The 17,810-nt window shown below is 60.1% G+C and overlaps 1 protein-coding gene across 1 annotated transcript in view; it reads left to right on the top strand.

Moving 5' to 3' along the window:
- The window catches only part of IL6R (interleukin 6 receptor), a 37,424-nt gene extending 20,538 nt beyond the window's left edge, over window positions 1-16,886 (top strand). Inside the window, exons 7-10 of the mRNA XM_059413850.1 lie at window positions 6,784-6,830; window positions 7,921-7,990; window positions 9,830-9,923; window positions 14,103-16,886. Coding sequence (XP_059269833.1) covers window positions 6,784-6,830; window positions 7,921-7,990; window positions 9,830-9,923; window positions 14,103-14,349 — 458 coding nt within the window. The 3' untranslated portion in view covers window positions 14,350-16,886. The remainder of the gene's footprint in view (window positions 1-6,783; window positions 6,831-7,920; window positions 7,991-9,829; window positions 9,924-14,102) is intronic.
- Window positions 16,887-17,810: the final 924 nt, after the last annotated feature.

Here is a 17,810-nt window from a genome sequence, read left to right as displayed (position 1 = left end):
CAGTAGTTCTGTTTTCAATCTTTTGAGGAACTACTGCACTGTTTGCCTCCGTGGCTGCACCATTTTACGTTCTTACGGGCAATGCACAGGGTTCCAATCACAGCCTCCTCCACGCTCGGGATTTTCTGTTCTTTGTGTTTGGTTGTTGGTAAGAGCACCCCCGGGGTGTGAAGTGGGTGTGGGGCTGGTCTGCGTTTCCATCAGGAGCTGTGATGTTCACCACGTTTCCGTGTGCTTCTGGCCCATTTGTGTGTCTTCCTTGGAGACATGTCTGCTCAGGAAGAAAGTTCTTTCTCACGTGAGCCCCACCCTGTCCTCTGGGGTAGACGCGTCCCGACACAAGTCCACTGGTCTGCTCTTCCGAAGTGCTCGGCGGCTCCCGGAGGACCCGCGTCTGCTCAGGTGTCTGGTCCCTGGCTGCTGCGTGGAGAGCCTGCGCACTGGTCTGCTCCCTTCCTGTGCACCTGGTGTCCTTGGTGGCTGTCCCTCTTCAGGTTACAGACGTTGTCCCCACAGTGGGCGGCAGTAGAGCTGGGCCGCCTGGCCAGCACTGGGTCCAGTCTTTGACTTTCCAGCTTGGGGTGGCTGTGCTGCTGTGCCTTGCTGCAGTGACCGCAGAGGCTTGGACAGGATACCTGGTGGCATCTCCCATCAGCGGCTGAAGCCTTCGGGACCCCTTTCCTATGCACATGTGGTTTTGGGGGATCGTTAGAGCCCCCTAAGAGAGAAGCTGGCTGTCCCCCCTGCTGAGCGCAGTGGGGGGGGTCGGGGGGCCGGTGTGAGAGAGCGGGGGGCCGTCTGGAGAGTGGGGTTTAGCGAGTTTGCCTGATGGAGCAGTTCCTTGGCTTTTGGGGGCATCAGTGGGCTTCCCAGCTGCCCGGGACCCAGACATGCAGGCCGCTCCTGCCTCTCAGCACTGGTGTGGGAGTGGTGACCTCTGGGGGACAGGGAGGTTATGGGAGACAGGCTGGACCCGGGAGTCAGGCTGGAGGGCCTCTCAGAGCTTAGCCGTGCCCATGCGAGGCGGGAATGCTGAGACCTGTCCGGTTCCCTTCCAGGTCTGTTTTCAAAACAAGCTCTGGCTGGTTTCATTGAAGAAATTCTTTGCGTGATTTACTTGTCAGCAGCCTGTTCTGGCATGCCTCTCGTGACAGCGGACATGTCTGCATAGGTGATGGCATCTCCCGTGTGTGACGCTCCTGGTGTGAGGGGCCCCGGCCTGGGTGGATGTGTGTGTGGCTCTGGTCCACGTTACCCCGGTACAGGCAGGAGCTGAGGAGGACAGCCCGTCTGGTCATCTTCAGGGTCTGCTTGTGGCTGGGCACATGCTGACCCCTTTTCCTGAAACGCTAGAGCCTAGAGATAACGGGCTGCAGTGAGTTTTTGTTCCCTACCTCAAGGGCCACTGCCAGGATGGCTGGGACAGAGGCCCCTTGCGAAGGTTTCTGTGAGCGCAGAGAGAAGACACAGGGATAGTGACGTGTCCGCGGCGGGGGGTGTTTGCAGTTGCCACACCGCGCTGGTTGGTCCCTGGGGTGACAGGAGGGAGGCTGTGGGTGTCCCAGGATCACCGTCCTGGACACCGATCCCGAGCCACTCAGACTGCGGAGGGGGCATGGGGTGAGCAGTGTGGGGACACTTCACGGTGGTTGTGGACGCTGCGGGCCGCGCGTCCCTGACCCGCGTGTTGGCAGGCTGCGGGCCGAGAGAGGAGGAGACGCTTCCCGAGGAGGTCTTTGGGTGGCGGACGGTGGAGGAGTGTCTCCATGGAGACAGGGATTATAGGCTGTCTGCACGCAGGTGGGAAGGGGGGTTTGGGCCAGGCTGGAGCCCAGGTGTGAGAGCCGCAGGGCGCGGCAGGTGCACGTCCACGGTGGAAGGCCTGCTCGCGGGTGGCGTAGCGGGTAGAGAGGGGCAGGGGGGCCGCTCCGTCCATAAGGCCATCACCCTGCCGGCACCTGCAGCAGTGACGCAGGGGGGCGGTGCTCCTGGACGTCCGGCCAGAAGGAGGGGTCGCAGCTGGATGGCCGCCAGCTCCTCTCACCGGTGGGGGGGCTTCCCCGGACCTCTCCTCCCTCTAGGAACCTGAGGTCCCAGAGCCGCCCTGCAGGGAGAGTTTATTGCGGGGCCTGGGAAGCCCGCGGGGGTAAGCGGGCCTGGTCTCGCTGCTTACCCGCGCTCAGCAGACAAGTGACACCGAGGGTCCTTGGGGTGCCGTGAGCTCAGACCCTTGGCCCCCCTCTTGTCCTGAGAGGGAGAGTCTGCGCCTTCAAGAGCTCCGGCACGCGGTTCCCGAGAGACTGTGCCTGCTGCGCTCAGCGCCGCTCCTGACCGGCCTCCCCAGCCGGGGCCTCGCGGCCGCTCTCCCACCAGCCAGGCTGCACACACGCACACTGGCCTGGCCACGCGCACGCACACACACGCGCACGCGCACGCACACGCACACCCGGCCCGGCTGCAGTTGCTGGCGCGCTGCTCTCTCCCGCTCGCCGGGTCCGGGCCCTGGGGCTCCGGCATGTTTGGGGACCGTGGCCAGTGGCCACTTGATTCTGCTGAGGAAGGACGAACACAGTTAAGGGGAAACGGCTCTTGGCTGTTCCACAGAAAGGGGGCTGCTTGGGGTGCGTGCGTGTCCCCGGCCGTGGCAGGTTTCCCCTGGGCCCGCAGAGCAGCCCCGGCACCCTGGCAGACCGCCCGCTGCTGCTTGTGGTGTGGGCAGCGGCGGGAGTCGAGGCCTGCAGTGATTGACTTGCTGCTGGTGGTGCAGGTGTGAAGCTGTGAGTGAGCCGGAGTGGGAGGCCCTGCCGGAAGCCCGCCCTCCCTGCCCCCTTCCTGCGCGGTCAGCCCCTCTCCCGCCTCCCGCCTCCTGCCGCCACCCTCCACCTCCTTATTTCTTCCTCCTGCCCCCCCCCGCCCGCCCCCTGCCCTGGGCTCCTGCCCCCAAGCCCCGCCCTTCACTGGTCATAATACAGTTGACAAACAGAAGAAAATGTTTTTCTATTCTCTGCCCCCCCCCCCGCCCCCTCATTTCTCATCTGAATTGAGTGTAATCGACCTGTAACACCATGTTATGTGAGTTTCAGGAGTTTGATACTATGTTGCCGAATGGTGCCTCATTGGGTCTGTTTGCGTCCCTCGCCGGGCACTGCAGGTGTCTTTCCGTTTCGTGAGGACGTTAAGGTCCCCTTTCTCGGCCGCCCCCAGAGGCGCGGTGGGGATCTGTCCGTTCCCGGCGGCACAGCCCCCTCCGCGCCCGGCGCTGAGGGTCCGCGCGCTCGGTGTTTACCGGGACTCTGTGCCCTTCAGCGCGGCTGTGTTGGAGGAAGCGGCTGGGCCGGACGTGAAGAAACAGCTTCTAGGAGAGAGAGGTCCAGTGTTTTAACCCAGATCACTTATCTGTCCCGGGGGGGGGGGGGCTCTCCCGCCTTTCATGCTGGATTTCTCCATCCTAAAACCGGAGCGCATGAACTCCAACCAATCTTCAAGTTAATGGAAATGAGCTTTTTGTTTTAAAAACTCGGGTGGGGACAAAAAAACCCAAACCCTCCTGTGTGGTCTGTCAGTCTTGTCATTCATTTTGTTACGAATGTGAAAGTGTCTCCTGTAATCTTGGAGGTACTCACACAAGGAGAACACACGGCCGCAACTATCATTAAGGTTCCTAATAGTCTTTCCTAAATGCTTTTCCATAATTGAAATTTTACTAACTACATAGTTTCTTGGCAAGATGTGTTAAGGTCTGTGCTCACAAAGATGAGTACGATACAGTCTCTGAATTTGAGGAATGCTCAATCTAGAGATGGTTCTAAAAATAAAGGAGAAAAAAAGCCCAGGGGCGCCTGGGTGGCGCAGTTTGATAGGCGTCTGACTCTTGACTTCAGCTCAGGTCGTGATCTTGGTGTCAGGAGATCTGTGAGCTCCGTGCTCCTCGGAGAGTCCTCTGGAGACTCTCTCTCTCCCTCTGCCCCTCCCCCTGTCAGGCACTCCCTCTCCTTTTCCAGGAAGTAAGTAATCTTAAAAAAAAAATCATTCTAAGAGCCAGAAAGACTTGTCATTTTTTTTTTAAAAAAGGCTTTATTTATTTATTTGACAGAGGGAGAGAGATCACAAGTAGACAGAGAGGCAGGCAGAGAGAGAGAGAGAGGGGGAAGCAGGCTCCCCGCTGAGCAGAGAGCCCGATGCGGGGCTCGATCCCAGGACCCTAAGATCATGACTTGAGCAGAAGGCAGAGGCTTAACCCACTGAACCACCCAGGCATCCTCTTGTCACTTATTTCTTACAAAACTGGACAAGTTCTTTAGCTGCCCATGCCTCAGTTTCCCCATCTGTAAAATGGGGAATATCATGATACTGTCCCCGAATATTGTTGTGGAGACTAAACAGATTGATCCATGGGAGGTGCTGAGATTGGCACACATCAGGCGCTCAGTAAATGCTGGAGATGGTTACAGTTGGTGTGCTTTTGTTGCCATCAGTCACTTTGAGGCACTTGGGGGCCATGGCTGTCTGTTCCTTTCCCTTCTTTGCCCAGCGTGGCTGCTGAAGGGAGGCGTTAGGAAATACGAAATACATTTGCCTAAACGCTGAGCCTCGGGGTCTTTGTAAAATGGAGATGGCAGGGCCCACCTCACAAGCACCAGGGGAGCGTGACGTGGAACCGAGCACGCACAGATGTGCAGGGATGTGGCCGGTGGAGCTGCCCACAGAGGGGTGCTGATGATTGAGGGACACGTTCCCAGTGGCAGTCATCTGACGTCCCTCGGGCCCTGTTTCCTCATCTGTAAAATGAAATGACGATTATTCCTGACAATGCAGACTTGCTTTTACCTTCCATGTCTGGGGACAAGATGGTCTGCATCAGGGGCTCTGTGGCCATCTAGGGAGTCTTCAACAAGTCTTGTCAGTAAGACTTAATTCTGTTATGCATTAGAAAAATTGTACTTGTTCTGGGTTGAGATAAAATTTCCACGTTGTACCCGGAAGTCTAAGGCATCAAAAGTTAAGCGCCCTACTCTGGTCACGTGCCATGCTGGGCGTCAGAGCTGCGGGGAGAGACTAGGTGGGTCCCCCTTTCTGACGGAAGCATCTCTCTGGGTTCGGAGAGTTGTTAGGAGCCCCTGATGTCTGGGTCCCATCCCCCAGATTTGGAGGCCGTAGGGTAAGGTTGGGGCCCCTGAGGCCACAGATGCTGCTGCATGTGGCTGAGTGCGGGAGGCCCCGGATCCAGTGGCCGTCTGGGGTCAGCTGTATTCCCTGAGTAGGGCTGCCCCAACTCCCGGTCTTCGCTGTCACTGGTGCCCGTACCCTCTGCTCCTCCTCCAGTCACCCCTGCTGTGGGTCTGCCTGTTCTCGGCGCGGGAGGAGCACCCGGGAATCAGACTGGATCCTTCCTAGTCACCCCAGGCTGGTTTGGGGCTGGCTTGCTGTGTGACCTTGGACACGTTGCTTTCCCTCTCTGGGACTCTGTTTTCTCTGTACAGTGCAGGGGTGAACTTGCTCTGGTTTCCTCCCCTCCTGGGGACAGGCCTGTCCTGCTGGAAATTCTTGCTGAGCAGAAGCAGGAGCGCTTCTCTGTCCCTTACCCCACTCCCGCCTCAGGGAGGCTCCACATCTTTGTGCGAACCATGTCTGTGGTGGTTTTAACTTCTAGATGGAAACATGAGGGACTGAAAAGAAAATATTTTAAAATCCAGAACATCCCACCCATCGCCTGTCACAGCTCAGCTCCGAGTCCCTTGGGCCCACATTTGCCGCGGAGCCGGGCCTCACATTCCTGCTCTTGCTTCCACGCTTGACCTCTTGATGCTTGCAGGGTGGAGGGGGGTGGGTGGGAAGTTTCTGCAGAAATCCTGCTCCCAGGAGGGGGGCTTCATGTGTGTGCCTGATCCACGTCCCTTCTTGGGCCAAGCCTCCCAAACCCACCCAGACACATGAGAATCTGTTCAGATGTTTCTTCTTGCAAACAGACGAGTGGGAGAATGTTCGGATGTTAATAGTGCTTCTGTCTGGTGATGTGTCCTTGTGTTTCTCTCCTCCTGTGTGTGAAGATGTGTTATAGAGTATAATATAATGCACAAGAATAATGATATAAATACGTTTCTTTAGGGACTTTGGATCAGACCACATGAACCTTTCCATGTCTTGCCTTTTTTTTTTTCTTCAAAGATTTTATTTATTTGACACACAGAGAGATCACAAGTAGGCAGTGCAGAGGCAGAGAGAGAGGGCAGGAGGCTCCCCGCTGAGCAGAGAGCCCAATGCGGGGCTCAATCCCAGGACCTGAGATCATGACCTGAGCCGAAGGCAGCGGCTTAACCCTCTGAGCCTCCCACGTGCCCCAGTCTTGCATTTTTTATACATTATATCCTCAACGTTTTTCTACTTTATTTATTTTAAAGATTTAATTTATTTATTTGAGAGAGAGCGAGAGAGAAAATGTGAGCAGGGGGGGGAAGAGGGGATCTTGAGCAGGTTCCACACTGAGTGCAGAGCCCGATGTGGGGCTCGATCTCATGGCCCTGAGACCGTGACCTGAGCCGAAACAGAGTGGGACACGCAACCAAGTGAGCCCCCAGGTGCCCCTTTTCTGATTTATTTTTAGAGACCGTTGCCGCATCTGGATATATCCTCATTTATACAGTGAATTCCTTGGGGTTGATGACTTCGTCATTTCTAACGTCAGGCTCTCTTAAGTAACGTGGCAATGAACTACTCTGCTCCTGGGGCCCGTCTGGTGGGGCTTCAGGGTCCAGGGATCATTCGTAACACGTCTTCCCTCCACAGAGCCCAGGAGCCCTCCAGCTGAGAGCGAGGTGTCCTCCTCCACACAGGTGAGCTCGAGTCCTCATGGGGAGTCAGGGCAGCAGAACCTGGGGAGCAGTTGTGGGCTGGCACCGGACAGGAGTCGGTTCAAATCCCAGCTCTGGCACTTAACTGGAAATGTGGCATGGGTGTTACTGTCGTCCTGGAGCCTCTGTAAAAACGGGGTGGGGGCGTCCCAGATCTGCCGTGGCCCTCGTGACACGTGCAGGATGCTGGCCCGGCTCACAGAGTCCCTGGGCCTCATGGCTGCTGTCACACTTCCCAACTGGCGGACTCTGCTCATGGCCTCGCTGGCGACTCAGATTCAGTCCCTCTGAGCCCTTCCTCTTTGGGCTCCTGGCGTCATAATTTTCTGGAAAGAGGATTGCCTCTGAAGCTGCTTAGCAAATCCTCAGGTAATCCTGTTTCCAGCTGGGGTCCTGTTTCCTCCTGGGGTCCTCAGTCCCCGAAGGGCCAGCTGAGCTGTGAGGTTCAGCACCTCCTGTAGCAAGGTGGCCCCGGGAGGGGGCGCAGGGCCTGGCGCTGTACCCGTACTGACCACGGGGCTGTCCGGGCCCTGGCAGAAGCTCCCGGGGAAGCCTGTGCAGTGCGGCCCGATGCTCCCAGCCAAGCCGGGGTGTGGGCACGGATTCCGGTAGAGGGCCTGCCGGCTGTGCTCTGCTCTGGGCTTGCACCTGGAGTCTTGTTCCAACTGTTAATGGGGTTCAGGGCCAGGAGGGCTGTGCCTGGAAAAGAGGAAGGGGACACCCACAGTGGTTCCGAAACCTGTCCAAGGATGCAGAGCTAGTGAGCATGGGTCCAGGATCCTAGTCTGTGGTTTTCCCAGGGGATGGTGGCACGTGCTCCCTGGGACCGTGCTGCGTTCGCCTGTCTGTCGAGTATCTCTTCTGGGGAAGGGGCTGCGCCCCCGGCTCTTGGTGGGGAGGCAGATGGGAAGTCCCACCTTGAGCAACACGTAGATACGACTAACGCAAGTACTAGCGCAGATGCTGAGTGAGACAGAACAGAGAGGTCCTGAGACAGAGGAAAGGTGGTCTTGGAGGGGTGCCAGGGGCGGGGGGATCTGCAGAAACCGCTGACGGGGACTCTGTCTTTCAGGTGCTGACCACCAGCGAGGACGGTGGAAGTAATCTCTCCGAAAATTCTGCGAATACGACCAGCCTCCCAGGTAAGGACTGGGTGTTTTTTCTTCTGTCTGAGGGGCACAAAATGCTTCTCTGCAGAACGTCCTGACTTGGAAATGTTGCCGGAAGGCCAGTCTGCGGAAGGAAGGGGGCAGTATTGCCATGTCTGTGCAAGTCTGACATCGTCCGCTGAACGCTGGTGAGGGAACCAGTAACAGACCAGTGAAATGTGCCTCAGTTGGCCCAGAATACAAGTGCCTGTGCCAAAGACCATGTTCTCAGAGTCTGGAATGGAACACATGTTGGGGGAAGCCTTTATTTTTGGTGCCCTTGACCCCAGAGATCTGCTTTGTTGCCTGCAAGACCAGGAAAGCTTACCAATATTTGCACCAAGAAGAGCCCCAGGTCTGCCGTTCATGTGGGAGCCCAGGGTCCGGGCTCCAGGGCCTCAGCCCTGGGGCAGCTCTGCCAGCTCTGCCCGCTCTGGGCTTTCTGAGGCCATGCAGGCTGCCTGGCAGAGGTCTGCACCCTCCCCCTTCTCTCTGCTCAGGGTCTCTGGGGTCAGGCTCAGACAAAGAGGACAGTGTAAGCGGAATAGAGGGCAGCCTGGGAGACAGGCCGAAACAGAGATGGAGATAAAGGAAGGGCAGCTGAGAGATAGCAGAGGGCGTATCCAGTTGGGGGAACCGCAGAAGGTTCCCGGCCTTGAGTGATCGTGGTGGGGGGTGGGGAGGCCAGGGTGGGCCTCCAGGGCTCTGGTAGGGATGGGGCCCTTAGGGGATGGGCTTCTCCAGCCCGATCTGTAACAGGAAAGGCCATCTGTGGGCTGATGACTCCCAAACTCAGATCCCACGTCTGATAACCAAGACTCAACTATCCGGCAGCCTGGGTAACCTGCCAGGGAGGGGGGTGATCCTACAGATTACAAGCTTAGGTCTGAAGCGGACTCTCGAAGCTGCCTCTCCTTGCCAGCCCGGATGTGTTCTCTGTCTGCCTCATCCTGGTGACCGGCAGCACGTTCATGGGGTTGCTCAAACCGGAGACCAGGACCAGGACTCTGAAATCACATGTCCGAGCTCTGGTCTCTGCGGGCACAGGACCCCACTCCTCTACTCTCCCGTCACTCACTCTGCCCTCCTTGCTCTGCAGCACATGCCTACCTCAGGGCCTTTGCACATACTGCCTGTCGTGGCCAGCTGCTTCACAACACCCAGGTCTCTGCTCAGATGCCCCTTGTCAGGGGGCCTGTCCCAGTCACCCCTGTTCTTCCTTTGATTTTCATCATTGCCCTGTCACTACTGAGGTCATAGTACAGATTTGTCTTTCCCTTGATTAGAATGTAAGGTCCGGGGGTGCCCCTGGGGGGCTCTGTCGGTTGAGCACCCGATCCTTGGTCGCAGCTCAGGTCTTGGTCTCAGGGTTGCGAGTTCAAGCCCCACACTGGGTTCCACACTGCTTGAGGACTGAGTAGAGGGACAGATGAGACATGACAGCCAGTGGAGAAAACGTCATCTAACCTGAGCTCCTGATGTTGTCCTCAGTGGGGCGCCCAGAGCCTTTGGGAGTCCTGCGCCCCGTGTGCTTCGTGGGGACAGGCTGAGCGGGGACCGGCCGAGCCCCACTAGAAAGGCCATGCTGACTGGGAGAGTGTCTGTGGCCACAGGAGCTCGGAGGCTCTGAGCTCGAGGTGCCCCTCCTCCTCCTCCCAGCTCCGGGGGGTGGAATCCTGGGGTCCCCTTCCACCGGGGGCCCATCTTCCCGGGCCGGCTCCGGTGGGAGCGCTGGCTGGCGCCGTCCCCTCCCGCGGGGCTGCGGATTCTCCGGGGCTCCGGTCCGTCCCACCGAGAGGCATCCCTCCCCCTTCTTGCTCCTGTTTCTCTTAGTGCAAGACTCGCCTTCAGGGCCGCTGCCTACCTTCCTGGTGGCCGGAGGAAGCCTGGCCTTCGGGACGCTCCTGTGCATCGGCGTCGTGCTGAGGTGAGTGGGGCTGGGGTGCTGGGGCAGGCCTGGGGGGCCGCCGCCTCACCTGGCTGATTCGGGGTGTATCAGAGATTGGATGACACGTCCGATGAGCAGGAAGGCGGCACGTCCGGGGTGACCCTCGGGGCTCTGGCCTCGGTGGCTGGGCGGACGGCCGTGTTGTCACTCTCGAGGAGACGCTGGCGGCGGGGGGGGACAGCCGAGCACCGCAGCGACTCGACTTTGGGAGCATGGCGTTCGCGGTGCCTGTGAGAAGCCCGAGCGGACACGTTTGTGAGACGGCGGGCATCACTGCCCGCATGTGGGCGGATGTGGACGAGGCTGTGACGGTCCCTGTGGCATTCGGAGGTTGAAAACTTGTGTGGACGCGGAGGGACTGGGAAGCCTGTTTGCTGAAGCGGAGGGGGCGGCGTCCGTCACACTCGCGAGATGCCCCTCAGGCTCGGGACTGCTGTGTCGCGTGACCTTGCCTGTCCTCCGAGAGCCACATACCGACGTGGTTGTCGGGCCACGTGAGAAACACCACGGAAGTCTGTGAACGGGCAGGTCCGAGGGGCCTGGCCAGACCCCGTTGGAGGTGCTCCACGTCCCAGAACAAGCAGACCCGGAGGCCCCCTGCCCAGTGCTCTGTCCGGCGCATCCTCCGGCGCCGGCGAGCTGGCGCCATGCCCACGCCGCTCCGTGTCTCTCTCTGGTGGCTGGTCGTCTTGTCACTGTTCCCAGGCTTGTGGACACATCTGCCGGCCCTACTCCTGCTGTAGGGCGGGTGAGAAAACGTGCAGCGTTCACGACTGTAGGGCAGGGCCTTGCGATGGGCCCGAGCTGGAGACCCGGGGGCCGTCTGGCCGGGCGCAGAGGGTGGCTCTCGGTCGGGACACAGCCTCGGTCTGTCCCTCTTGCCTCGTGTGCGGCTTTCTGAGGTTCTTGCCGGCGACTGTGAGGGGAGGTTTTAGGATGTCCGGGAGGAAGGGGTAGAGACATTTCCTCACTCGTGGGACCCGCCCCCCCCCAAGACTGAACCAGCTTTGGTGCCAAGGTGGTCTGGGTTGGAAGCTGACGTCTCAGACTGGGTTTGGCCGTGTCTGCTCTGCTGTCCCAGGGAAGAGGGGAGCCGCCCAGAGCGTGTGCGGGAGATAAGCCCCCACACGTGTGGAGGTTGGCCCGTGGGGATGCTCAGAGCTCACCATCTTGTGCGGGCCAGAGACGGCCATGCCAGCAGGCTACGTCCTTCCTCCTGCCCTCTGGGGGACCCGCCACAGACCCTCCAGAGTGCCTGACAGCGCGTCCGCCTGGCGGATGAGGAGACGGGAGCGGGGAGGGTTGGGGAGCTGACTGCCGGGCCGAGAAAGCCAGCCCCAGCCCGACGTTCTTTGCACGGGGTCTCCCGGGTCCGTTAGTCGGGGACATGAGATGAATAACAAAAAGGCGAGATGACTTGCCCGAGGACGCAAGCTTGTTGCCAGCAGAGCCAGGACTAGGCCCTGAGTCCTGAGAGTCCCTGCCCACTAGGCTGGCCCGCTGTCGGCGGAGAGGCTGTCGCAGAGCCCCGATGGTGGAGCGCGGGGCTGGGGACCAACTGGCTCGCTCCTCAGACACGCTGTGCTCAGCCGTGGGCGGTGCGGGACACAGGCTGGGGGCTGCATGGCCAGCGTCTGGGAGCGTGAACGGGCTGTGCCCTGGGTTGTCGCATCAGGGACTTGTCTGCTCGCCGGTGAGTTTCCGTTTTCTCTCGTGTTCGGCAGATGCACTGGGGACCAGGCCAGTTACTTCAAGGGTGAAAACCTCTCCCCTCCCCAAAGCCCACATGTCAAGAAAGGTGCATAAACTTGGGGAAACTGGGTGTTTGGAAGAGTTGCGGTGCCGCTGGGACGGCCCCGTCAGAACTGGCGGGAGACGATGGGCCCGCGGATACACAACCCGCCCGCCATGAGGCGTGTTTTTCTGTGTCACGTGTTTGTCTTGCGTCTCAAAGCATAGCTTCTCCCGAATGTCTTCTCAGCGTTATCAGTGACAATTAGAACACTTGCAGATGTGCCACTGAAAACAGGTGTGGTGCCTTTGGAAGCAGGGGTTCTGAGTCGTGGCCGCTTAAATTCTTGTGACCCAACTGTGTGTCTTGGTCCCGTAGTTGAAGCCACTACTGAAAACATAGGGCGCTCTGGTGGCCGGCCACGGGAGCGGCTGTGTCCGTGGGTGCTCCCTGAGTCACTTCTCATGAGGGCTCAGTCTCTCCGTGTCACTTATTTAAAAGACGATGGTCATGGTGTGGTTTATAAAATTTTGTTGCATTTGCAGCCCTTATCTTTAAGTAAAACATCACGAGGCACAGACAGGTAAGGCTGACAGAAGGCGCCGGCTGAGGAGCTTGGGGCCCGGCAGTGGGTCCTGGACCCGCCAGAACAGCACCCGCGCCAGACGCCCCAGCCGGGTTCCCCCGAAGGCGCGTGGAGCTCAGTGATTTTTAGAAAGTGTCTCGTTCACTCGGAGCGTTTCAAAAGCAGAAAAGCTCCTCTTTCTCACTTACCATCCAGTCCCTCACTTTGGAGAAAGGGGTCGGACACCGCTTTCCCTGGAGCTTAGGTAACGCCCACAGAGACTTGAAAAGAAATTGTGATTCGTGCTCATGTGCTACACAGTGACAGCTGGAAAGAAGAAAAACTCACACGTTGTCCGAAGACAGCCACTGTTGATTTTTAAAAACGTGAGTGTGACCAAGTCCAGCACACACCCGGGAAGCTCAGGCCCTGAGTGTCTAGCTCCCGAGTGTGCCGGAGGTGTGCACAGCCCTGCATGCACGCCTGGAGGAGACGAGTTCACGCGGAGGCGAGCGTGCTGCACAGCGCTCCTGGGGTTTCTGCGTCCCTGTGAGGACTTGGATTCCACACCCGAGTCCTGCCTTTTACCTTTAGCATCAGCTGGAACAGAAACACGTTTCCACCATAGAAGCTGCCGTACCTCGATGCAGGACGCCCCGTGGCATGCCCGGCCCCTCACACGGGCGTGCCCTGGCCGCTCTGGGCGGGGATGGGGGGTGGGGGGGTGTCTCGCTCTCAGACAACACGGTGTGGAACGGCCTCGTGTGTCAGGCTTTGCTTTCCTCCCGGTGCGTTCTGGGAAGCCGAGCTCCCGGGTCAGAGGGTCTGAGCTCTAGAAGCTTGTGTGTCCCGAGGGAGGACTGTCCCCCCAACCCAGGCCTGGCGGCTGCAGAGCCCTCCTGCAGCAGTGCCAGTGCCCGAGTGGGGAGCCGCGGCCACACTCCGCACACTGTCTATTCCATCCGATCCCAGGCCGGATGCCAGGGGCCGATTCGGAGCCAACTATCAATGGTTGATCGTCACCGGGACAGGAATAGCCTGTTGATTTAGGAAGGAGCCCAAGGAAAACCCCCAAACCTTGTTTCTGACCGTGGTTTCCCTCCTCTCTCCAAGCGGCTGATGTGAGGTGGGACCGGGGGAGGCGTGTGGCCCTGCTCTGGGGTCGGTGGGGGACCGTGCAGAGCAGGGGCCGGGGGCCGGGGGCCTCGGGGAGGGGCCCTGGTGCAGCTCTGGAGGCGGCTGTGTCCGGCTCGTGCTCGGCTCTGCGGGGGCTGCTGCTGGGTGCCTGACGCTGGCCGCGGGCCCGGCGCGGAGCTGGCGAGGGAAGCTGTGATGGCAGAGATGTCTATCTCCTTCCTGTTCCGCGTCCCCTTTCCTGCCCGATGAGTCACTGGTGCCTGCGCGGTGCCCACGGCAGGGCCCGGGAGGACCCGCCTGAGGGGCAGGGCTGCTGAGGGAGGGGGCGGCCCTTGCCCGCTGCGCGTTCCCTGCCCCCGCCCGCCTTCGCCTGCCCCAGAGCTGAGGGGCCCGCGCTCCTCCACATGGGAAGAGTTCTCTCTGCTTCTGTAAGTAAATGCATGTGGGACCAGCGATGTGTACCAGGCTCTGGAACGGGACCACAGTCCCTAGTGCTGTAAGGGACACCCGTGGTCACGTCGGCCGCGGTTTCCCCATTTGTCAACGGGACCAGCGAAGCCTGCTGTCCCCCAGAGTGTTGCTGAGAGTCCCGGCTCCTCAGAGTCGCGTGCCTCTGCGAGGGGATGAGTGGTGTCCCTGTTCGGAGCCGAGAGCTGCTCTTTCTCACTGGGCGCATCGCGGCGGGAGCTAAGCACCTGTGTGGTTTGTCCTTGTCCCTGCGCAGGTTCAGGAAGACGTGGAGGCTGCGCGCGCTGAAGGACGACAAGGCGAGTGGGCGCCCACCACACTCGCTGGGACAGCTGGTCCCCGAGAGGCCCAAGCCCACCCCGGGGCTGGTGCCCCTCATCTCCCCGCCGGTGTCCCCCAGCAGCCCTGGGTCCGACAGCGCCTCGAGGCACAGCCGACCGGATGCCAGGCGCCCACAGAGCCCTTACGACGTCAGCAACAGAGACTACTTCTTCCCCGGGTAGCGGCTGCGCGGCTCCCGGCCGGCGGGGGACGAAGCCAGGCCGGCTCGTCTCAGGTGCTGGGGCCCCGCGGAAGGTGCGTCCCTTCCCCCAGCGGGGTTGCTGCCTCTGCCACTTGTGCCTTTCCCCAGTGCCTGAAGGGGCTGGAGTCCACGCGGAACCCCCAGAGAAGGCAGGTCACCGTCGTGCTGGACACTTGGGGGGACAAGCTGCCGGCCACCCGTGCAGCCTGCGTCAGGCAGGACAGATTTCCAGCCGAGACTCCCCGGCACCTGCCGGCCCGTCCTGCAGCTCCGTGTTCCAGCCCCCGCTCTCGGAGCCGCCTGCCTTCTCCGTTCTGTCTTGCCAGGCCCGAGGCCTGCTTCCCCACCAGGGGGCTTGCGCAGTATCTCAGGGCCTGGTGGTTTGAAGCGGAATTGGAATAGTTCCTCCCTGGCATTTTGCTAAACGTGAAGGGCGAGCCTTGGCCCTCACGGAATCCAGGAGCTGGTGCTTGGGTTGAAGCCCCTCTTCGGCTCCCAGGACTCAGGAGGAGAGAAGCAGAGAAGGAGAGGCTTGGAGACAGGCCTCCGTGTGCTCCCCGGAGGCGGCACTGCCCCGGCGGCACCGCCCAGGGGACCTGCCTCTGGAAGCCCCTCCCCCGTCCTCCTCTGCTTCCGCAAGAGGAGGCCCGGCAGCAGGGGGCGTGTGGGGACAGCGGATGCCACAGCTGCACCCCAGCTGCTTCTGCTGTTTTCAGCGGAGCCCGAGAAGCAAGGAAGATAAGGTTTATGTGAAAAGACAAAAAAACCCAGCAGGAATGTATTTCGACTTTCTTTTTTTTAAACCACTGTTTTCCCTGGAGGGTGAGCAGAGCCGGTGCACCCGGTGCACCCGCAGCAGCACAGGGTGTCCCAGAACCAAGCCGGGGGTACAGCCCGCCTCATGACCGCCGCGGAGTGTGCCCCGACGGCTTTCCTAGCGGCCCGCCTCGTTAGAGCGGCAGCCCCGGCACGGGACAGGTGGGGGGAGGGCGCAGGCGGCCGCTTTTCTCCGGGTTCGCCCAGGGCCGGTGCTGCGGCCCGGCGGCCGCTCGAGCCCCTCGGGTTCGGGCCTCCGTTGACCGAAGTCAGGCAGGCTGCTTGTTGTTTTTCTCGAACGTTTCTTTGAGAATGGCAAAAATGCTGTCAGAGGGAAATACGCAGGAGGAGAACGTGCCCGAGAGCCGTCTTGACCTCCCAGGGAGGCTGGGTTTCGCTGGGGCGCAGGCGGGCCGCGCGGAGAGGTCGAAGATGGGCCTGCAGATAGCGCCTGGCCGCCGGCCGCGTTCATCTCCAGACTGTTCTGCTCTCCTTGTGATTGTAATGAAGCTGCCTTTTTTTTTCTATTGGAGAGGGCCTTTCCCTCGAGTTCTGTATAAGCTAGTGAAGATGAAGGAAGACTGTTTTCTCTGGGCTGTGGGCTGTGCCCCGAGCGCAGGTGCATCCGCTAAGCTTTGTGGTCCCTGAGTGGTCCTAGCCACGGCCACCGGCCCCGTGTCCTGCGGGGCACCTGCTGTCTGTCCTGCTCCCCCCCACCCCCGAGCACAGCCTGAAGTGGGAGACCGCTCCTCTTGCTGGGTGGGACGAGCTGAAAATACGCTGGTCCAAGGTCTCAATCCGTGTGGTCAGTAATTCTTGTAGCATTAATGAAAATTCTTTGAAATGTCAAGGGGTAGCATTGAGTGGACCAACAAAGCCTTTGGAGACCCCGAGCTCTCTGCTCTGACGAGGTCTTGCCCTGGAGGCCTGTTTGCCAGGCTCGGCTCACAGACCCTCCGCCCGTTCCTGCTGTTCCCGGGGGCAGGACGCTGGGAGAAGGGAGGTGAGCAGAGCCGTGTGGGGCAGGCTACGCCGGGTCACGGTCTGTGGGTTTCCTGCGGAACGGTCAGGGATGTCTTGCCGCCTCAGAGGAACTGAAGGTTGACCCACTTGGGGAGGAATCTGTCCTCTGGTCTCACAGAGTTGGTGAGAAGCGTGTCTTCATTTGGAGACGCAGGTGTGATGGCCCCTCGGAGGTCACACCGGCTTTCCCACATGGCAGGCGTCTGTGGGGGCGTTGTTGGGGCGCAGGCCAGCTGGTTGGGTGTCTGGGCCAGCGTCTTGCCTGCGTGTCCCCTGCGTCCCTCCAGCATTGCGCCCTCAGTGTGGCCTGGCAGCGGAGCCGGGAGTTCCTGTGACAAGCATACCGATGAGGACGGACACCGTCAGTCTCATGAGCCTGTGCTCCGGCGGCGGTCTGCCGCGGTCTGCTGCGGGAAGCGGGCTGGGGACGGGCAGAAGCCGTGTTGGACGGGCACCACACATCTGTCAAATGTAATATACCTCAGTGCTTTTTTTTTTTTTGAGAAAAATAATAGTTTTAATTTTTCCCCTAATTATCTGAAAGCAAATACCAACGGTTGACGTCCGTGTATGGGGCAAAGGGTCAGTATAATGTTTTTCAATATTTTTCTTTTTATCAGCTATTTTCCATGCAAAGTGAAAATTGTAAATGTTTGAAATAAATAATTTCTAAAAATGTGCCTGAGACGGAATTCTGCGTTGGGCCCTCGGGCCGTTTGGAGGGAAGACTTGCCCAGTAAGGAGCGGATAGGAGGAACAGGCCTGAAATGGACCGGTCTGGGTCTGGGAGGGCCTCCCCCCAGCACGGCTCTAGAAGGAGGTTCCAGAAACAATAGCAATTTCTCGAAAGACTTCAGTTATGCAAATGTTTCCCAAAATGAGTCCTGGGGTTTCTGGAAGGGCGTGGGTGCTCCTGCCGCCTTGGGCGGCCCAGGGCCGGGCCCAGGGGAAGGAAGAGAACGGGCCTCCGCTCATCCGATGTTTATCGAACGGGGCGGGAGCGGCGTCACAGAGGGACCCTGCCCTCTTGTTGTCAGCCTGTCCCTTTTGAAAGGGTCTTTGGCAGGAAAACCTGGGGTTATAGCCCTCCCCTGTCTTCAGAGAGGACAGCCATGTGCGGCTGCCGGGTGGACGAGAGCCAGGCCGGGAGCCCAGAGACCGCGCACGTTGGCCTGGAAGCCACGGGGCTGCGCACTCCCACCCACGGTCCCCGCGCGGCCGGTCCCCACAGTGCAGAAAGTGCCCCAGGAAACAGATGTCTCCCCTGGTGGCTGGGCCGTGTGAGCCGAGCGGGGTGCGGGCATGAGGACAGGAAACGGAAGGAAGAGTGTGTCCTGCCCAGTGTGGCTGTCGGGCTGATGCGGTCCTGAGGCGCTCTCCACCGGAACCCAGGAGCCACCGGTGAGCGTCGCGGGGGTCGCCGGACAGGACCCAGCCACTGGCCGGTGGCGGAGGGAAGTGCTGGAAGCAGGAGGAGACCAGGACTTTGCTCATGTCCAAGAGTAGGGCAGGCCACAGGCAGGAAGCTTTCCTGAGCTGCCGCTGGAGGGGTCCTGGGGCTCAGGGGGGGCCTTGGCGCCATGGGAGCCCCGAGGGGTTGCG

Source organism: Mustela nigripes, chromosome 10 (genome assembly GCF_022355385.1).
Source record: "Mustela nigripes isolate SB6536 chromosome 10, MUSNIG.SB6536, whole genome shotgun sequence".
NCBI lineage: Eukaryota > Metazoa > Chordata > Mammalia > Carnivora > Mustelidae > Mustela > Mustela nigripes.
The sequence above is the reverse complement of the archived record's forward strand: the minus strand, read 5'-3'. Positions and strand labels throughout refer to the sequence as shown.